Source organism: Lytechinus pictus, chromosome 2 (assembly GCF_037042905.1).
Source record: "Lytechinus pictus isolate F3 Inbred chromosome 2, Lp3.0, whole genome shotgun sequence".
NCBI lineage: Eukaryota > Metazoa > Echinodermata > Echinoidea > Temnopleuroida > Toxopneustidae > Lytechinus > Lytechinus pictus.
This window is the reverse complement of record NC_087246.1, coordinates 38,405,055-38,424,402: the sequence shown is the minus strand read 5'-3', so window position 1 is coordinate 38,424,402 and position 19,348 is coordinate 38,405,055. Positions and strand designations below refer to the sequence as shown.

The 19,348-nt window shown below is 37.8% G+C and overlaps 1 protein-coding gene across 2 annotated transcripts in view; it reads left to right on the top strand.

Annotated features, from left to right (window-relative positions):
* Nucleotides 1-19,348, top strand: part of LOC129254266 (GPI ethanolamine phosphate transferase 1-like) — a 59,242-nt gene that overhangs the window by 9,872 nt on the left and 30,022 nt on the right. For both annotated transcript variants that reach the window (XM_064115714.1, XM_064115715.1), the window contains exons 7-11: nucleotides 1,386-1,502; nucleotides 3,382-3,575; nucleotides 4,666-4,800; nucleotides 7,398-7,477; nucleotides 14,628-14,873. In XM_064115714.1, the coding sequence (XP_063971784.1) occupies nucleotides 1,386-1,502; nucleotides 3,382-3,575; nucleotides 4,666-4,800; nucleotides 7,398-7,477; nucleotides 14,628-14,873 (772 nt within the window). The remainder of the gene's footprint in view (nucleotides 1-1,385; nucleotides 1,503-3,381; nucleotides 3,576-4,665; nucleotides 4,801-7,397; nucleotides 7,478-14,627; nucleotides 14,874-19,348) is intronic.

Below are 19,348 nucleotides of genomic sequence, written 5' to 3'. Positions count from 1 at the left end.
AAGTATGGTCTCATTTCACACAAGCTCCTATAATCAAAATTAAGGCTATGAAGATCTACATAACACACAATAAGAAATATGGATGGGAATTATGCAGAATTACAGTCAGTCCTATACTCCACCCCTTATTACAAATGATGATTATATAATCGAACAAAATGCACTCAGTTACAGGAAACTCATCATCAAGTGATTGAAGGAGATGAATTTCATTCATGAATTTCATTCAACTGTGTATATCAGTGGATTTGTCACACAGACAACTATTTAGTTATACTAAATAGGTTCATTATTGTGGACTGAAATAATCGCTAAAGGGTATTCATTTGTCTCGCAATCTACTATGGTCAACAAGGAAATTAGTGATCACTCTCGCAAAAAGTGTTCACTAGCTTTCTAGGAATTTGTGATCACTCTTAGGTATATGCAAATACGCCGTGAGTCGGCAATATGCAAATAAGACAAAATTGGCGGGCTTGCTAGTTTCCCGTGGGTGGGGGTTGACTAGCTGAGCGGTCCCTCGATCGGGGCCGGGAACGATCGGGTCGGCGTGCACTGCCAGGTAAGGGGGTATTGTGCTGTCGGATGGTTCGCATCTATGGTTCGTATATTTGCATATACCTCCTTGTTGACCATAGTAGATTGCGAGACAAATGAATACCCTCTAGCAACTATTTAGTTGTTTAACAATGCAGCTTTGAACTTCCACTATATCGAATATGGAAACGGAGGTATCCACATATTACTCAAATACAGACGAAATAATCACCAATATCAACTATAGTTCAAAGAATTGTACTTCCTTTAGTTTCTGTCAAGTCCTTCATTCCGCACACTGCGAGAATTGGATCCACATTATTCAGGCTTCATGTCCTTCCTGATGCGTATTCCAACACAGAATCATGTATCAGGTACTCTGTAAATTTGAATAGCATAAAGGTACACAATAGTCAAATCCCTTTTTAACCAAATTACTTTGGAGTACTTACTATTCCTCAAAGGATGAGCATGCCCAGGCCATACAGGGATTCATCAGTCTAAACGATTTATATATCTATTGAACTCGAAGTCTTCTGAGTAAAATTAATTAATCCTAAAAATGAAGATGAACAGAACACTCCCATGTTCTCCAGCAGACATTCATTGCTAGAAGTAAAAGAGATTTGAACTTGGGTGTGGCACCCTCATTGCACGGCTCCTGGGGCCTGTTTCATAAAGCTGTTCGTAAGTTAAGAGTGACTTTAAGAACGACTGGTGATCCTTTCTTGTGGTAAATGATATACATCCATGAAATGTTCATTGCTGATTATTTAACAGGAGACAGACAAGTTACATTTGCCATATGCTTGTAACGATTATTGTTGTTATTTTATTACTTTTATCAGGATCTCATGGAGCAAGTCACCCAGATGAGACCCTTACACCTCTCCTAGCCTGGGGTGCTGGTATCAGAGATGCAAGATATGCTACAGATCAACATTTTCAAGACACTTTCTTGCAAGGTATTTCATTTCAAATCTCTTTAAATATTTGCACTCATGGACCAGACTTTTCCAAGGTGGTTTAGAATCTTTGGTTTAAAAGTATGATTTATGCAGATTTTAAGCTTTGATCAATGCTTTTTAAAATAATCTAAAACATTGGGAAAGTGTATTATAAATATATCACACTTTTGTCTCAGGGCGCTGATTTCAGGTTATGGTTTGAGCCCACTTTATTGAAATTAATGATTCCATTGTTTATGTAAATTATTTTACATAAACATTGGACTACTAAGCAAAGGGTCAAATGAGTACCCTGTGACTTCAGTGTTCATTCCTTGTCTGGACCCTTTCTCATTATATGCACCAAATGAAGAGTTGCGTAAAATCTGCATAAACCATGGAAATAAGTTTTAGAGTGTTTATAGACTTTTTAATCATGAATTATTATGTCATCAAATTCTTTCTTTTTTCTAAACATATTTTCTGACCTCTCCAACAAAATGTCAGCCATTGATATTTTTGTCCCTGTGTCAGCGTGGCATGATATTCATATGTTAACCTGTGATGTCAACACCTTGATAATCCAACACGAACAGGGTATACAAAAGAATGAAAGAATAGAGTGCCTAAAAGCTCTTCATTCACAAAGATACTAGGAGTCATAGCTTCAAAAGATAGACATGACTTCCTGGGCATTCTCTCATCATGAGGGTGTATTGATTTTTTCCCCATCTTCTTTTTCAATTGAATTCCTGGGGCCGATTGCACCAAAGGGTCTTTCCAAGGACCGTCTTTCGTGTCGAAATTTATGATAAACAAATTAAATTCGTAAGCTTGTTTTTAAATCAAATTTTATACAATTTCATGAGATATCACATCATTTTATAAACAAATATTTCGTTTATTATAACGGACGAATAAAATATGTTTGCAGATAATTTTTTTGAAATGAGTTTCACATGGCACATCATAAAAAATGGGCGACACGAAAGACGGTCCTTGCAAAGACCCTTTCGTGCAATCGGCCCCTGGGCACTATATCACAAGGTTGTATTGATGATTTATTTTTTCACTCTTAAAAACCATGTATAAATTTCCACTTTGTGTTTTGATAGTGAATTCATCAAAGGAAGTACTTCCTTGGTTCTAACTATAGTAAATAAACTGGTGGGCAAATCCACTACATATGGGACACCCCTTTAATTTTTCAAATGGTTTTATTTATAAACTTGCTTACTTTTCAAAGTTCATATTCTTTATTATTTATTTATTTTTAAAACATAATTTCTAGAGTCTTTGTTCATTTATGTGCCACATTCAGTTTATTGCAGTTCTCTTATTGTAGTTAAAAGAGTTATGGATGACCCAGTCGCTGGCTAATGCTGTTCGATGGATTAGAAGGAAGAACTCATTTAAGTCATGTGACTCAAAAAGCAAGGTTTTAGATGTCAGGTGACCTTTTAAAAATGAAGTCATCTTGGATATATTTAGTCGATAACTTTCATCAATAAATGGTTTTCATTTGTAAGGTTTTAGAATAAAATATTGCCAAAATTTACTACCCTACCAAGGAGGCTCGTGCGATAATACACGGCGAGATTTTACTTTCATCAAAGCAGTGATTTTGAGACAAAATTTGAGATTATCATTAGTACGGGAAACTACAGAACATTCAGCTGGGCCAGGCTGTTTACCAGCGGAGTAAGGTGCCGCTGGCATGGCTGGGCTCAAATCATTATAATAATAGATTATTCATTTCAAATGCCATGTCTTTCTTCATTTTGCTAATAAGCTTGATATCTGCCAATAATTCATGGTGAGGGTCAAGACCGTCCCAAATAATTCAGGGTTCAAAGTTCATATTTCACTTTCCTTTTGATGGTGATCTATTATACAGATTGGGATCTTGAAGATGTAGAACGCCATGATGTCAACCAAGCCGACATAGCCCCTTTGATGTCGTCTTTGATAGGTGTACCATTCCCTCTCAACTCAGTAGGTGTACTACCATTAGACTACCTCAATGGAACAGAGGAATATAAGGCTAGATCACTACTCACCAACGCTAAACAGATTATAGCACAGTATGAGGTATGATGTTAAGCTTTCCATATGGTAATGACATTTTTCAATACAATCTCCAAGTGAAGCAATTTTCTTTCTTTATGTGGTAACATTTTCCATTTATTCATACAAAGGGAGGGATGATTTTTTTTTTTACTGCAATAACATGTAACACATATTGTCATGCAATGCAATGTAATGTGTTTGTTATTTTTTGGCATATTATATAGCTTAAATATAGTTGAATTGGGATGATCACTTCATAGGCTTGCAGAATTTCCTTTATTTTTTGGAGATTTTAGTCTACTGTAATGTTTAATATAATAGGTTTTGGACTATATTATGTTTAAAAATGTATTAAAATCCTTCAAAGACATTTCTTACTGAGTGAACATCTCCTGCTTATGGGGGGTGTGGTCTAGTGGACTTTAAGCATAAGGGTACGGGTTCAAATCTCTGCTCCAGCACTGTTGTCCTTTGATGAGACATTAATCTGCATTTGCTACACTCAACCCAGATGAGGTAAATAGATGTCTGGCTCTCGAATAGTCATATTCCTTGAAATGCTTATGTGCTGTAAAGGGCAACCGGGCTAAAGCCATAATAGTAATACCCCAATTCCTTTAGAGGTGCAAACAGATGTTAGATATTAATATGATATTCACTATACAAGATTTATTATAACCTATATTTATTATTATTACTATTATTGTTTTAAATGTGCTTAAAGCTAATTAAGTTTGAGTTCTTTTATAGAAATCTAATTTAAACGGTAAATAGTTAGAAGAAATCCTTCAGTGTTTATCATATGCTTATTCAGAACATCAGAGTTTAATGAAACAATTCAGGCTTGCTTGAAATTATATTCATTTCATTACCACACACTTTTCCTAGTTTAGCCAACACAGGAAACAATGAGTGGGACCAGTAAACAGGATTTTTTTCAGTAACTTTTCTTATCTTCTCTTGCTCATTACTCTATAATTATAAATTTTCCTGAAAAATTGTGTGGTAGGTATCATTTATTTATAGTTTTGCTCCATTCTGTGAACATTATATATTCTGTTGCTACCAATACCAGAGTTCAACCTTAATCATATGTTATTTTCTAATTCAGGTGAAGGAGAATCAGAAGTTTGATACCACCTTGAGAGCTCTCTTCAGGCCCTTCAAGCCTCTTAGCTCAGGTCAAAAAGAGCTTCTATTCAAGAATATTCATAGTCTCATGATGAGGTCTCAATTCAAACAAGCAGTAAGTCACAAGAACTGTGGAATCAGAAAATATACAGACTAAGTAAAACAATTTGATTTATATTCTACTTACATAGGCCTACAGTTGAGGCCAAAAGTTTACATACACCCATGGAATTCAGTGAAATTTTTTCGCTTGCCAAACATCGGAAAATTAACTATATCTTCAGAAATATAAATACTACCATGACGATTTTGGTATCAAATGGAAGAGCATATTAAGCTCTTTCACATGATTGGGATACCGTTAGGATCAAAGAATATTTCAGGTAGAATTTTCTTCGAAGAAAAAAAAGTAATATTCGTGCAAAATGTATTCTATTGTTTGTTATTATATTTTCAAACATCATTTCATAGAAGTATATAAATGTCAAGTCTACGATCTATATTACATTTTCTATCATGATATGTCACCACTGAAAAAAGCGTGATCTGAAATGTTTGTGTTGAGAAGTAACTAGCACAAATATGAAATGTTTTTTTCAAGTTTTTATTTTTAATTTGTCTAAAATATGAAGGTTTTTGGGAAAAAATGACGCCTAAATATTTTTCAGCTCCTGATGACAAAGCAATGTGATTAAGGGGCATTACATCCTCATTTGTTTGATATCAAATTTGTCATGATAGCACAAATATTTTATAAGATACAGTAAATATTATGATGTTTGGCAAGTGTTAACTTTTCTTTGAATATCCTGGGTGTATGTAAACTTCTGGCCTCAGTTGTACATGGGACATTCCTGAAATTATTTTTCTCCGTTTTCAGTTATTTAGACCCATCTCACAGCCGATAGGGGGCAGATTTCGTCCCCCCTTGAAATCTCAGCCGCCGATCATGTGAGCGTCGCAAAAATTTGCAGAGGGGTAGTGTGTGATGAAATCTACAAGCCTGTATGGTTAATTTTTAAGAAATGCTAAGGTGTTTTTGTATATGAATTAATTATGCTAATTTATGCATTATAAAACTGGCTCTAATTAACAAATACGGCCCCAAAACAGTTAATTTTCTATACACAGACTCTCTGACGGATTCCAACGATAATGTCATATTTTACCCAGGGTAGCCACTTCAGTTCCGAAAACTGTTCTCTTAGCGGGCCCTGCTTTAAAATGATAATGTTAATATTACCCCAACTTTAGCACGGCTACCTTGATCGGGCGCTCAAGCGTTCAAGAAATTTCTTCCTACCGGGTACCCATTCACCTTATCTTGGTTGAGTGCAGCACAATACGTGTAAATTTCTTGCTGAAGGAAAACACACCATGGCTTGGAATACAACCCACGCCCCTCAGACTGACAGATGAGAGTCATAACCACTAGACCACAATGCAACCATTCAATGTACTTCTAAAACAAATCAGTATCACAAGTTTTTCTATCTATCTATTTTACTATTTTTTTTTAGTTGGAAATCATTGCCGACTTAATTCTGATCATAAACAAAAAATTATTTGAGTTTAATCAGTATAAATAGAAATCATGTTACATTTATAAATTTTGACTAAAAACACAGTGTGCATTGGATTTGTACATGAATTCATGTTTTTTAGCAATTTTGGGTCTGACGTGCACATACATAATGCTGCGTAATTTTGTAACCTTGTACCTGGGCGTTGCAAATTTCGTCTCAAAAGTTGTGTGAGACTTGGAAGTACAAAGTCTGTGAACAGCACAGTCAAAAAATTTCACATGGCAGATTTATCACAAAATATATTGAGGGGGGCCTCCTTCCTGGGCCGTTTGGGGTTAAATTATCATGGCTTGAGGAGTTCTCGGAGTATTGTAAGAATGGATAATATAGGGTTCAGACATACAAAAATACTGTTTAGTTATGGAATTGCCTTTTGTAATGAACACTTCACTTTTGATACCTTCAAATAAAAGTTTCACAATGTGGATCAGTTTTGGTGTGGAGCATTGTGGCCCAGTGGATTAGTCTCCAGACTTTGAAACAGAGGGTTGTGGGTTGAATCCCAGCCATGGCGTAATTTCCTTCGGCAAGAAATTTATCCACATTGTGCTGCACTAGACCCAGGTGAGGTGAATGGGTACCCGGTAGGATTTATTCCTTGAATGCTTTAGCGCCTATTAATATGGCGGCTCAGCTACAGCCGGGCTAATAATATGATACCATGTATCAAATCGCAGTTGAGTATATGCACATAGTAACTGCACTATATAAATGGACATTATTATTATTATAATGAAATATTTGCTGGATGATGATTAGGACCAATTCAGTTTTGTTTAAAAATAAAGATCTACACTCTCTGTACTTGTTCTTCACAAAACGGGCCTTCATAGTACCTACAAAAAGATATTTTTTCTTTTGTAAAAAAAGGAAAAAGCTTTGACTGTAACAGACAAATTTTGACTTTCGTGATATCTACCTGCATATCAATAAATCTTGAAAGAGTGGGGTTTTATGATTACCTTCAACTTTATTGGTAAAGCTTGATTATATAAATAGCTGCATGCAACAATAACTTTACAGGAGGAGTTTGCTATATATGTATATATATATATATTATATTTCCATGAAATGGGCCAAAGTTTGTAAAAAACTTAAGTGATACTCATTTTAATTTCCACTACAGATAACTGAGACAGAGAAGCTGATATCCTTAGGGCTAGATGGCTTGGGGTATTACCAGACTTATGATAGATTCTTCCTGGGGTAAGGAGTGTGTATATGGGTAATCTAGATGACTTGGGGTATTACCAGACCTATGATAGATTCTTCCTAGGGTAATGAGTGTGTATATGGGTAATCTAGATGACTTGGGGTATTACCAGACCTATGATAGATTCTTCTTGGGATAAGGAGTGTGTATATGGGTAATCTAGATGACTTGGGGTATTACCAGACCTATGATAGATTCTTCTTGGGATAAGGAGTGTGTATATGGGTAATCTAGATGACTTGGGGGTATTACCAGACCTGTGATAGATTCTTCTTTGGGTAATGAGTGTGTATATGGGTAATCTAGATGACTTGGGGTATTACCAGACCTATGATAGATTCTTCTTGGGATAAGGAGTGTGTATATGGGTAATCTAGATGACTAGGGGGTATTACCAGACCTATGATAGATTCTTCTTTGGGTAATGAGTGTGTATATGGGTAATCTAGATGACTTGGGGTATTACCAGACCTATGATAGATTCTTCTTGGGATAAGGAGTGTGTATATGGGTAATCTAGATGACTTGGGGTATTACCAGACCTATGATAGATTCTTCTTAGGGTAAGGAGTGTGTATATGGGTAATCTAGATGACTTGGGGTATTACCAGACCTATGATAGATTCTTCTTGGGGTAAGGAGTGTGTATATGGGTAATCTAGTTGGCTTGGGGGTATTACCAGACCTATGATAGATTCTTCTTGGGATAAGGTGTGTGTATATGGGTAATCTAGATGACTTGGGGGGTATTACCAGACCTATGATAGATTCCTCTTGGGATAAGGAGTGTGTATATGGGTAATCTAGATGACTTGGGGTATTACCAGACCTATGATAGATTCTTCTTTGGGTAAGGAGTGTGTATATGGGTAATCTAGATGACTTGGGGGTATTACCAGACCTATGAGAGATTCTTCTTGGGATAAGGAGGGTGTATATGGGTAATCTAGATGGCTTGGGGTATTACCAGACCTATGATAGATTCTTCTTGGGATAAGGAGTGTGTATATGGGTAATCTAGATGACTTGGGGTATTACCAGACCTATGATATATTCTTCCTGGGGTAAGGAGTGTGTATATGGGTAATCTAGATGGCTTGGGGGGTATTACCAGACCTATGATATATTCTACTTGGGGTAAGGAGTGTGTATATGGATAATCTAGATGGCTTGGGGTATTACCAGACCTATGATAGATTCTTCTTAGGATAAGGAGTGTGTATATGGGTAATCTAGATGACTTGGGGTATTACCAGACCTATGATAGATTCTTCTTGGGATAAGGAGTGTGTATATGGGTAATCTAGATGGCTTGGGGGGTATTACCAGACCTATGATATATTCTTCTTGGGGTAAGGAGTGTGTATATGGGTAATCTAGATGACTTGGGGTATTACCAGACCTATGATATATTCTTCTTGGGGTAAGGAGTGTGTACGTGGGTAATCTAGATGACTTGGGGTATTACCAGACCTATGATAGATTCTTCTTGGGATAAGGGGTGTGTATATGGGTAATCTAGATGACTAGGGGGTATTACCAGACCTATGATAGATTCTTCTTGGGGTAAGGAGTGTGTATATGGGTAATCTAGATGACTAGGGGGTATTACCAGACCTATGATAGATTCTACTTGGGATAAGGAGTGTGTATATGGGTAATCTAGATGACTTAGAGGGTATTACCAGATCTATAATAGATTCTACTTGGGATAAGGAGTGTGTATATGGGTAATCTAGATGACTTAGGGGGTATTACCAGACCTATGATAGATTCTTCTTGGGATAACGGGTGTGTATATGGGTAATCTAGATGACTAGGGGGTATTACCAGACCTATGATAGATTCTTCTTGGGGTAAGGAGTGTGTATATGGGTAATCTAGATGACTAGGGGGTATTACCAGACCTATGATAGATTCTACTTGGGATAAGGAGTGTGTATATGGGTAATCTAGATGACTTGGGGGTATTACCAGACCTATGGTAGATTCTTCTTGGGGTAAGGAGTGTGTATATGGGTAATCTAGATGACTTGGGGGGTATTACCAGACCTATGATAGATTCTTCTTAGGGTAAGGAGTGTGTATATGGGTAATCTAGATGACTTGGGGGTATTACCAGACCTATGATAGATTCTTCTTGGGGTAAGGAGTGTGTATATGGGTAATCTAGATGACTTGGGGTATTACCAGACCTATGATAGATTCTTCTTGGGATAAGGAGTGTGTATATGGGTAATCTAGATGACTTGGGGGGTATTACCAGACCTATGATAGATTCTTCTTGGGGTAAGGAGTGTGTATATGGGTAATCTAGATGACTTGGGGTATTACCAGACCTATGATAGATTCTTCTTGGGGTGAGGAGTGTGTATATGGGTAATCTAGATGACTTAGGGGGTATTGCCAGACCTATGATAGATTCTTCTTGGGATAAGGAGTGTGTATATGGGTAATCTAGATGACTTGGGGTATTACCAGACCTATGATAGATTCTTCTTGGGGTGAGGAGTGTGTATATGGGTAATCTAGATGGCTTGGGGGGGGGGGGTATTACCAGACCTATGATAGATTCTTCTTGGGGTAAGGAGTGTGTATATGGGTAATCTAGATGACTTGGGGTATTACCAGACCTATGATAGATTCTTCTTGGGATAAGGAGTGTGTATATGGGTAATCTAGATGATTTGGGGTATTACCAGACCTATGATAGATTCTTCTTGGGGTGAGGAGTGTGTATATGGGTAATCTAGATGACTTAGGGGGTATTACCAGACCTATGATAGATTCTTCTTGGGATAAGGAGTGTGTATATGGGTAATCTAGATGGCTTGGGGGGGTATTACCAGACCTATGATAGATTCTTCTTGGGGTAAGGAGTGTGTATATGGGTAATCTAGATGACTTGTGGTATTACCAGACCTATGATAGATTCTTCTTGGGGTGAGGAGTGTGTATATGGGTAATCTAGATGGCTTTGGGGTATTACCAGACCTATGATAAATTCTTCTTGGGATAAGGAGTGTGTATATGGGTAATCTAGATGACTTGGGGTATTACCAGACCTATGATAGATTCTTCTTGGGGTGAGGAGTGTGTATATGGGTAATCTAGATGACTTGGGGTATTACCAGACCTATGATAGATTCTTCTTGGGGTAAGGAGTGTGTAAATGGGTAATCTAGATGACTTGGGGTATTACCAGACCTATGATAGATTCTTCTTGGGATAAGGAGTGTGTAAATGGGTAATCTAGATGACTTGGGGTATTACCAGACCTATGATAGATTCTTCCTGTGATGTGGAGTGTGTATATGGGTAATCTAGATGACTTGGGGGTATTACCAGACCTATGATACATGTAGATTCTTCTTGGGATAAGGAGTGTGTATATGGGTAATCTAGATGGCTTTGGGGTATTACCAGACCTATGATAGATTCTTCTTGGGGTGAGGAGTGTGTATATGGGTAATCTAGATGACTTGGGGTATTACCAGACCTATGATAGATTCTTCTTGGGGTAAGGAGTGTGTAAATGGGTGATCTAGATGACTTGGGGGGTATTACCAGACCTATGATAGACTCTTCTTGGGATAAGGAGTGTGTATATGGGTAATCTAGATGACTTGGGGTATTACCAGACCTATGATAGATTCTTCTTGGGATAAGGAGTGTGTATATGGGTAATCTAGATGACTTGGGGGGTATTACCAGACCTATGATAGACTCTTCTTGGGATAAGGAGTGTGTATATGGGTAATCTAGATGACTTGGGGTATTACCAGACCTATGATAGACTCTTCTTGGGGTAAGGAGTGTGTAAATGGGTAATCTAGATGACTTGGGGTATTACCAGACCTATGATAGATTCTTCTTGGGGTAAGGAGTGTGTAAATGGGTGATCTAGATGACTTGGGGGGTATTACCAGACCTATGATAGATTCTTCTTGGGGTAAGGAGTGTGTATATGGGTGATCTAGATGACTTGGGGGGTATTACCAGACCTATGATAGACTCTTCTTGGGATAAGGAGTGTGTATATGGGTAATCTAGATGACTTGGGGTATTACCAGACCTATGATAGATTCTTCTTGGGGTGAGGAGTGTGTATATGGGTAATCTAGATGACTTGGGGTATTACCAGACCTATGATAGATTCTTCTTGGGGTAAGGAGTGTGTAAATGGGTAATCTAGATGACTTGGGGTATTACCAGACCTATGATAGATTCTTCCTGGGATATGGAGTGTGTATATGGGTAATCTAGATGACTTGGGGGTATTACCAGACCTATGATAGATTCTTCCTTGGATATGGAGTGTGTAAATGGGTAATCTAGATGATTTGGGGGGTATTACCAGACCTATGATAGATTCTTCTTGGGATAGGGATTGTGTATATGGGTAATCTAGATGACTTGGGGGTATTACCAGACCTATGATAGATTCTTCTTGGGATAAGGAGTGTGTATATGGGTAATCTAGATGGCTTGGGGTATTACCAGACCTATGATAGATTCTTCTTGGGATAAGGAGTGTGTATATGGGTAATCTAGATGACTTGTGGTATTACCAGACCTATGATAGATTCTTCTTGGGATAGGGAGTGTGTATATGGGTAATCTAGATGACTTAGGGGGTATTACCAGACCTATGATAGATTCTTCTTGGGGTAAGGAGTGTGTATATGGGTAATCTAGATGACTTGGGGTATTACCAGACCTATGATAGATTCTTCTTGGGATAGGGATTGTGTATATGGGTAATCTAGATGACTTGGGGGTATTACCAGACCTATGATAGATTCTTCTTGGGATAAGGAGTGTGTATATGGGTAATCTAGATGACTTGGGGGTATTACCAGACCTATGATAGATTCTTCTTAGGGTAAGGAGTGTGTATATGGGTAATCTAGATGACTTGGGGGTATTACCAGTCCTATGATAGATTCTTCTTGGGGTAAGGAGTGTGTATATGGGTAATCTAGATGACTTGGGGTATTACCAGACCTATGATAGATTCTTCTTGGGGTAAGGAGTGTGTATATGGGTAATCTAGATGACTTGGGGTATTACCAGACCTATGATAGATTCTTCTTAGGGTAAGGAGTGTGTATATGGGTAATCTAGATGACTTGGGGTATTACCAGACCTATGATAGATTCTTCTTAGGGTAAGGAGTGTGTATATGGGTAATCTAGATGACTTGGGGTATTACCAGACCTATGATAGATTCTTCTTGGGATAAGGAGTGTGTATATGGGTAATCTAGATGACTTGGGGTATTACCAGACCTATGATAGATTCTTCTTGGGGTAAGGAGTGTGTATATGAGTAATCTAGATGACTTGGGGGTATTACCAGACCTATGATAGATTCTTCTTAGGGTAAGGAGTGTGTATATGGGTAATCTAGATGACTTGGGGGTATTACCAGTCCTATGATAGATTCTTCTTGGGGTAAGGAGTGTGTATATGGGTAATCTAGATGACTTGGGGTATTACCAGACCTATGATAGATTCTTCTTAGGATAAGGAGTGTGTATATGGGTAATCTAGATGACTTGGGGGTATTACCAGACCTATGATAGATTCTTCTTGGGGTAAGGAGTGTGTATATGGGTAATCTAGATAACTTGGGGGGTATTACCAGACCTATGATAGATTCTTCTTGGGGTAAGGAGTGTGTATATGGGTAATCTAGATAACTTGTGGGGTATTACCAGACCTATGATAGATTCTTCTTGGGATAAGGAGTGTGTATATGGGTAATCTAGATGACTTGGGGGTATTACCGGACCTATGATAGATTCTTCTTGGGGTAAAGAGTGTGTATATGGGTAATCTAGATAACTTGGGGGGTATTACCAGACCTATGATAGATTCTTCTTGGGATAAGGAGTGTGTATATGAGTAATCTAGATGACTTGGGGGGGTATTACCAGACCTATGATAGATTCTTCTTAGGGTAAGGAGTGTGTATATGAGTAATCTAGATGACTTGGGTTATTACCGGACCTATGATAGATTCTTCTTGTCATAAGGATGTTGTATTATGGATAATCTAGGTGCTATAGGAATATTAGTGTAAAATTGATTAGTTTCCCCATCCGTTCAGGTAAAATGCGTGTAATGACACAAACATTGGCTTTAGGTTCTCTCTCAAAGACCTGGGGAGTGTTTCATCAACATTTTCATCCGACAAGTTGTCAGATCTGACATCTTTCTCTGATGTTGATTGGCTGAGAGGTACTGTTACTATGGTAACTGTCGGATAAAATGGGACTTGTCGGATAAAACGTCCGACAAGTCCTTTCATGAAACGCCCCCCTGATGATGGAAAGAAATGATGTAAATGATACAGCGACATTATTTGGAATATATGATTCATAATCAAGACTGTACTATTTAAATATAACATCTCTTTTGATCGCTACTCATCGCAAGGTTCTACGAGACAACATCCAAGGTATCACAAACCTTGCTAAGTGTTCTTGAAGGGGTGTTTCCACACAATTTTTGGTAATGAGAGAAAAGGCTTGATGCCTGGGTTCTATGTTAATCTTTTGATTTGTTAGGAGTTTTGTTTTTACAATTTGAGTAAAAAAATAATAGTTACACCAAATGGCCTTTCACATTATTCTGGAGAGAAATTTGCTGAAGATTATCAAGCTGTGACTCCTAGGCCCGAATTCACAAAGGTGGTTTTGAAAACCCACGGTTGAATCCATGGTTTATGCAGATTTCCTGTATGAATTACGCTTAATTTAGCGCGTATCGGGCTCGTGTATAAAAAATGTCCAATGCTGATGCGCGCTTTTGTCACTTTGCGCCAAATTTATGCCTGTTACCATGGTTAGATACGCTATTTTATTCATGAGTCCACTGTTTGAAGAGTGGACTCATGAATATAAACAATGGACTCATGAATAAAATAGCGTGGATAGCCACGGCAACAGGCGTCAATTTGGCGCACTGTGACAAAAGCGCACATCAGCATTGGACATTTTTTATACACGCGCCCGATGCGCGCTAAATTAAGCGTAATGTATATAGGAAATCTGCATAAACCATGGACTGAACCGTTGGTTTTCAAAACCACCTTTGTGAATTCGGGCCCTAATGGTCTTTATTTCGCAATGTCCAGATCTAGCGTGACTTTGAGCTACCTTGGATGGATGGCTTACATTCTTCATATCCTTCTCATGTACCACACCAACCTCACCAAGCCCACCAAGCCTTGTAACCATGGTAACACTCATCCTGCTCTACTGCCTGCATTCTGTCTGATAGCTGGATTGATCGTCGTCCTGCTAGCTTTACAATCATCCCCTGTTAATTACTACATCTATGCTCTTACACCGGTCCCTCTTTGGTATGCAGTCATCAACAGGTGAGTCTTCAAGGCAGTGTTGTGAAAGATGATGAAAAGATGAAAATCCATATTTTATAGTTCGAAATAGACATGAAATGAAATACTCTGAAAATTTGCTTTGCCCAATCGATTGTGGGCCCGGCAGCCGCTGTGCAGTGCCAGATCGACGAGGCTCTATCCCTTGAATCGTTGAATGCCAAACAAGGTAGCAGCAACTCCCGTCTTTTAACGTCTTTTGGACTGACGTGGCCGGGGTTTGAACCCCCGACCTCCTGGTTGTGAGACGGATGCTCTACCAACTGAGCCAACACACCGGTTTTATGGTTTTACTCATGAAAACTGTCAATAAACGAGATACAAGGTCATTGTCTTGATACATTACAATTCATTGTCTCAACCATATTTTGGCTTGTAACTTTGCACCCTTTTTTTGGTTTCATTGAATTTTTGTTGGGACTTTTACATGGATGGATGGGGTGCACACTGCATCAGTGCTTTGAAGGCCAGCAATGAATGAATAGACAAATTAGTTTGTTAACATCCATAAAGCCCGCTGCACACTTTGTGATGCAATTAGCAAACAAATCGCATTCTGTGTTAATGAAAGTTGCAAGAAGTACAATTATTTTATTTAAAGGTTGGCATTATGCTGCAATACTTGAATCAGAATTCAGCATTGCTGCAAGCCTTGTGGTCGGAGTAAAGTCCAAGTCGGCTTCAAGTTGCAGCTGATAATGAAGCCATTACGATTTTTAATTTATTTTGCATTTATCCTACAGGGAGGCTCAAAATAGACTGGGATTTTGAGTTTAGTATTCATACCACAATTCAGAACTTTGATTGTGAAGTTTTGTAGGTTAGAATGTTCATACATTAATGCTGTTATGATGTCTTTGAAAATCGGATCGCATGGATGGTGTATTGTGTGCCAGGCTTTATGCACTTGTTTATATCTGGGTCGTGAAATTGCTAGCCAGCTAGCGTGGATGCACTGTATTTTATTCACATTTTTGTCTTGATAGAATGTCATAGAGACCATGCGTGGGTGTGCGGTTGTGGGCCAAAAGAATGTTTTAATATTAAATCGAATGAATCGTGATGTTGTTTTAAAAAACTGCCTCCATCATCACGGTGCAAAACTGCAATATTTCTTCGGAATTCTGTAAGGGATGTTAACTTTGTAATTATATTTTTTCCCCTTTATTTCACCCTCAAATTCATAGTTTTTAGGTACTTCTTCATTGTAAAATTGACAATTCAATTTTTAATCATGGAAGTGGTTTGTGGTACATCATGTTTAAAGTCCTGTAAACGATTGAGATAAAGGTGGATAGGGGTAGAAGTAAAATGGAGAGGAAAGTGGAAGTGAGAAAGTGAGGAAGAGTATCTTTTGGAAATTAATGTAGTCATTAAAAGGACTAAAAAGACTGTACACCAGAAGGAGTGGAAGCTTGAGTAGTAGGCAGGATGAGAGGCTTGAGCAGAAGCCTGGTCAAGTTGGAGAGATGAGAGAGGCTTGAGTAGATGAGAGAACACTGGCTTGGGTAGTTGAGAGAAGGCTGGCTTGAGTCGGCGAGCAGAGTTGTATAGCAGGAGTGGGAGAGAAGACTCAACGTTTCGGCAGGTTGAATGGTGGTCTTTAGGAGTGATTAAATAAATCTCATTATTTCACAAGGGAAGAGAGATGAATCTCCTTTGTAACATTGCAAAGCAGACCCTCCTATGAATGTTACATCCCCATCTTCCTTCTCTCATCTACTCAAGCCTCTCTCCAACTCAACCAGCCTTCTACTCAAGCATCTCATCCTGCCTACTATTTATGCTTTCCACTCCTTCTGGTTTACAGTCCTTTTAAGGACTACATTCATTTCCGAATGATATCCTACTTTCTAACCTCCACTTTCTCACCTTTTCACTTCTACCTCTTTCCACTTTTTTATCAGTCCTTCCATGACTTTACATATTGTGTGCCATAAAGCACTTCCACGATTGTTCATATTACCATGCAAACCTTCAAACATCATCTAAATTTAGAATCTATCATATTATTCACTCTCATTTTTTCCCTTATTCTTTAACATCCTATTCAATATCCATTGCATTATGCCATCACTGCCAGACCCCACTATGAAGGTGTCATCTCCAAACACCTCTGAAATCTGACAGAAATGGGTCAAAGAGTTGGAAACTGTTTTTGCAACCTTTTCTTTTTTATTGAACTTCCCTGATTTAGTTTGTCTGATTTGCAATGTCACAAAGGAGATTCATCTCTCTTCACTTGAGAAATAATGAGATTTATTTGATGAAGTTGTGGTAATTGTTGATTGCTCATTTTGATATTAGGGTCGTTCATATTCCACCAGAAAGTGTTCCAGATCCATGCATCATCTCTTGTACTTTCTACCTTAGTAATCATTAAAATCTACCCTACTTCTCTAATCAGTTGACCCCAATAGACTGTCAATCTTGATTGTTTATATTTTGGCTGCTATATTCAGTGAATTATAAAGAAGAGAACTTCATCTGGATTAAAATGACATTACATATGGTGTAGAGTTAGGGATTTTGAGCAACAGATAGGTATATGAAGTATCATGACACTTCTGTTTTTAAAACAGGACAAATGCCACAAAGCTATGATTATATTAGCCAGTTGTGAGTCGTATTTTTCATACCAATTGAGATGTAAAGATTATCACATACCTTACATCCTGACCAGTTATTTTTGTTGAAAGAAAGTGTGATTTCAGATATATTGGTAGTGGTAAAATTATGTTATTGGGGAAAGTGATGATAAATTGATCAAATTTCAGGTTATTTTCAGGCCTTTTGAAGAGAGTTTGTTGGAAAAGCTAATCAATCTGTTGAGGAAAAATAATTCAATGGTTGGGAAAAATAGGGTTTATAAATGTTCTTATTCATCACTATATTTCAACATGCTGGAAAGATTGCAACCCCTTATGATTTATTTATTTATTATTACTTTGGTTTGTTAAGAGTTAGAGTTGATATTTTATCAGGATATCTCATTTATGTTACATTTCAAATTAATGAACAGACATCACTTTCTTTTTAAAATATCAAACCAAACAACCCATCATGGTTTTAGTAGAGCAGTTTTAATTGTGGTAGATGTATCCTCTGATAAAAACCAATGACATTTCAATTTCCAGTAAGTGAATTTGCTCCCTATTCTAATGTTGGAATGCTTCCCAGACATTACTCATTATGTGCAAAGATGAAATCATACACTTTCATATCAGACAGAACAAAAGAAAGAAGGGCTGGCTTGTTTATGTATTTCATGAGTTTTTTGTCTCACCTGCATAGCAGAGTGAGACTATAGGCGCCGCTTTTCCGACGGCGGCGGCGGCGGCGACGGCGGCGGCGGCGGCGGCGACGGCGGCGTCAACACCAAATCTTAACCTGAGGTTAAGTTTTTGAAATGACAGTATAACTTAGAAAGTATATGGACCTAGTTCATGAAACTTGGCCATAAGGTTAATCAAGTATTACTGAACATCCTGCCTGAGTTTCATGTCACATGACCAAGGTCAAAGGTCATTTAGGGTCAATGAACTTAGACCATGTTGGGGGAATCAACATCAAAATCTTAACCTAAGGTTAAGTTTTTGAAATGTCATCATAACTTAGAAAATATATGGACCTAGTTCATGAAACTTATACATAAGGTTAATCAAGTATCACTGAACATCCTGCATGAGTTTCACATCACATGACCAAGGTCAAAGGTCATTTAGGGTCAATGAACTTTGGCCGAATTGGGGGTATCTGTTGAATTACCATCATAACTTTGTGAAAGTTTATGGATCTGATTCATGAAACTTGGACATAATAGTAATCAAGTATTACTGAACATCCTGTGCAAGTTTCAGGTCACATGATCAAGGTCAAAGGTCATTTAGGGTCAATGAACTTTGGCCAAATTGGGGTATTTGTTGAATTACAGCCATAAATTTGAAAGTGTGTTGGTCTAGTTCATAAAACTTGGACATAATAGTAATCCAGTATCACTGAACATCCTGTGCGAGTTTCAGGTCACATGATCAAGGTCAAAGGTCATGTAAGGTCAAAGAACTTTGGCCACGTTGGGGGTATTTGTTGAATTGCCATCACATCTCTATAAGTGTATTGGTCTAGTTCATAAAACGTGGAAATAAGAGTAACCAAGTATCACTGAACATCTTGTGCGAGTTATAGTAGTTTTCAAAATCAGCACTGCTGCTATATTGAATCGCGTGATGCAGGTGAGACGGCCAGAGGCATTCCACTTGTTTTGTATATGTAACAATATTTGCTTTGATTTTTTATTCTTATCTTATTGAAGTATAATTCCATATTTAGAGCTGAGAAAATTATTAATTCATGTTGACAATCTTCATTCATTGGTAAGTCTAGTTTGGGGATGAATAGGACCCCATCTGGTGTATTGTTGACATTGATTTAGATTGAACATTCCTTGAAATTAATTA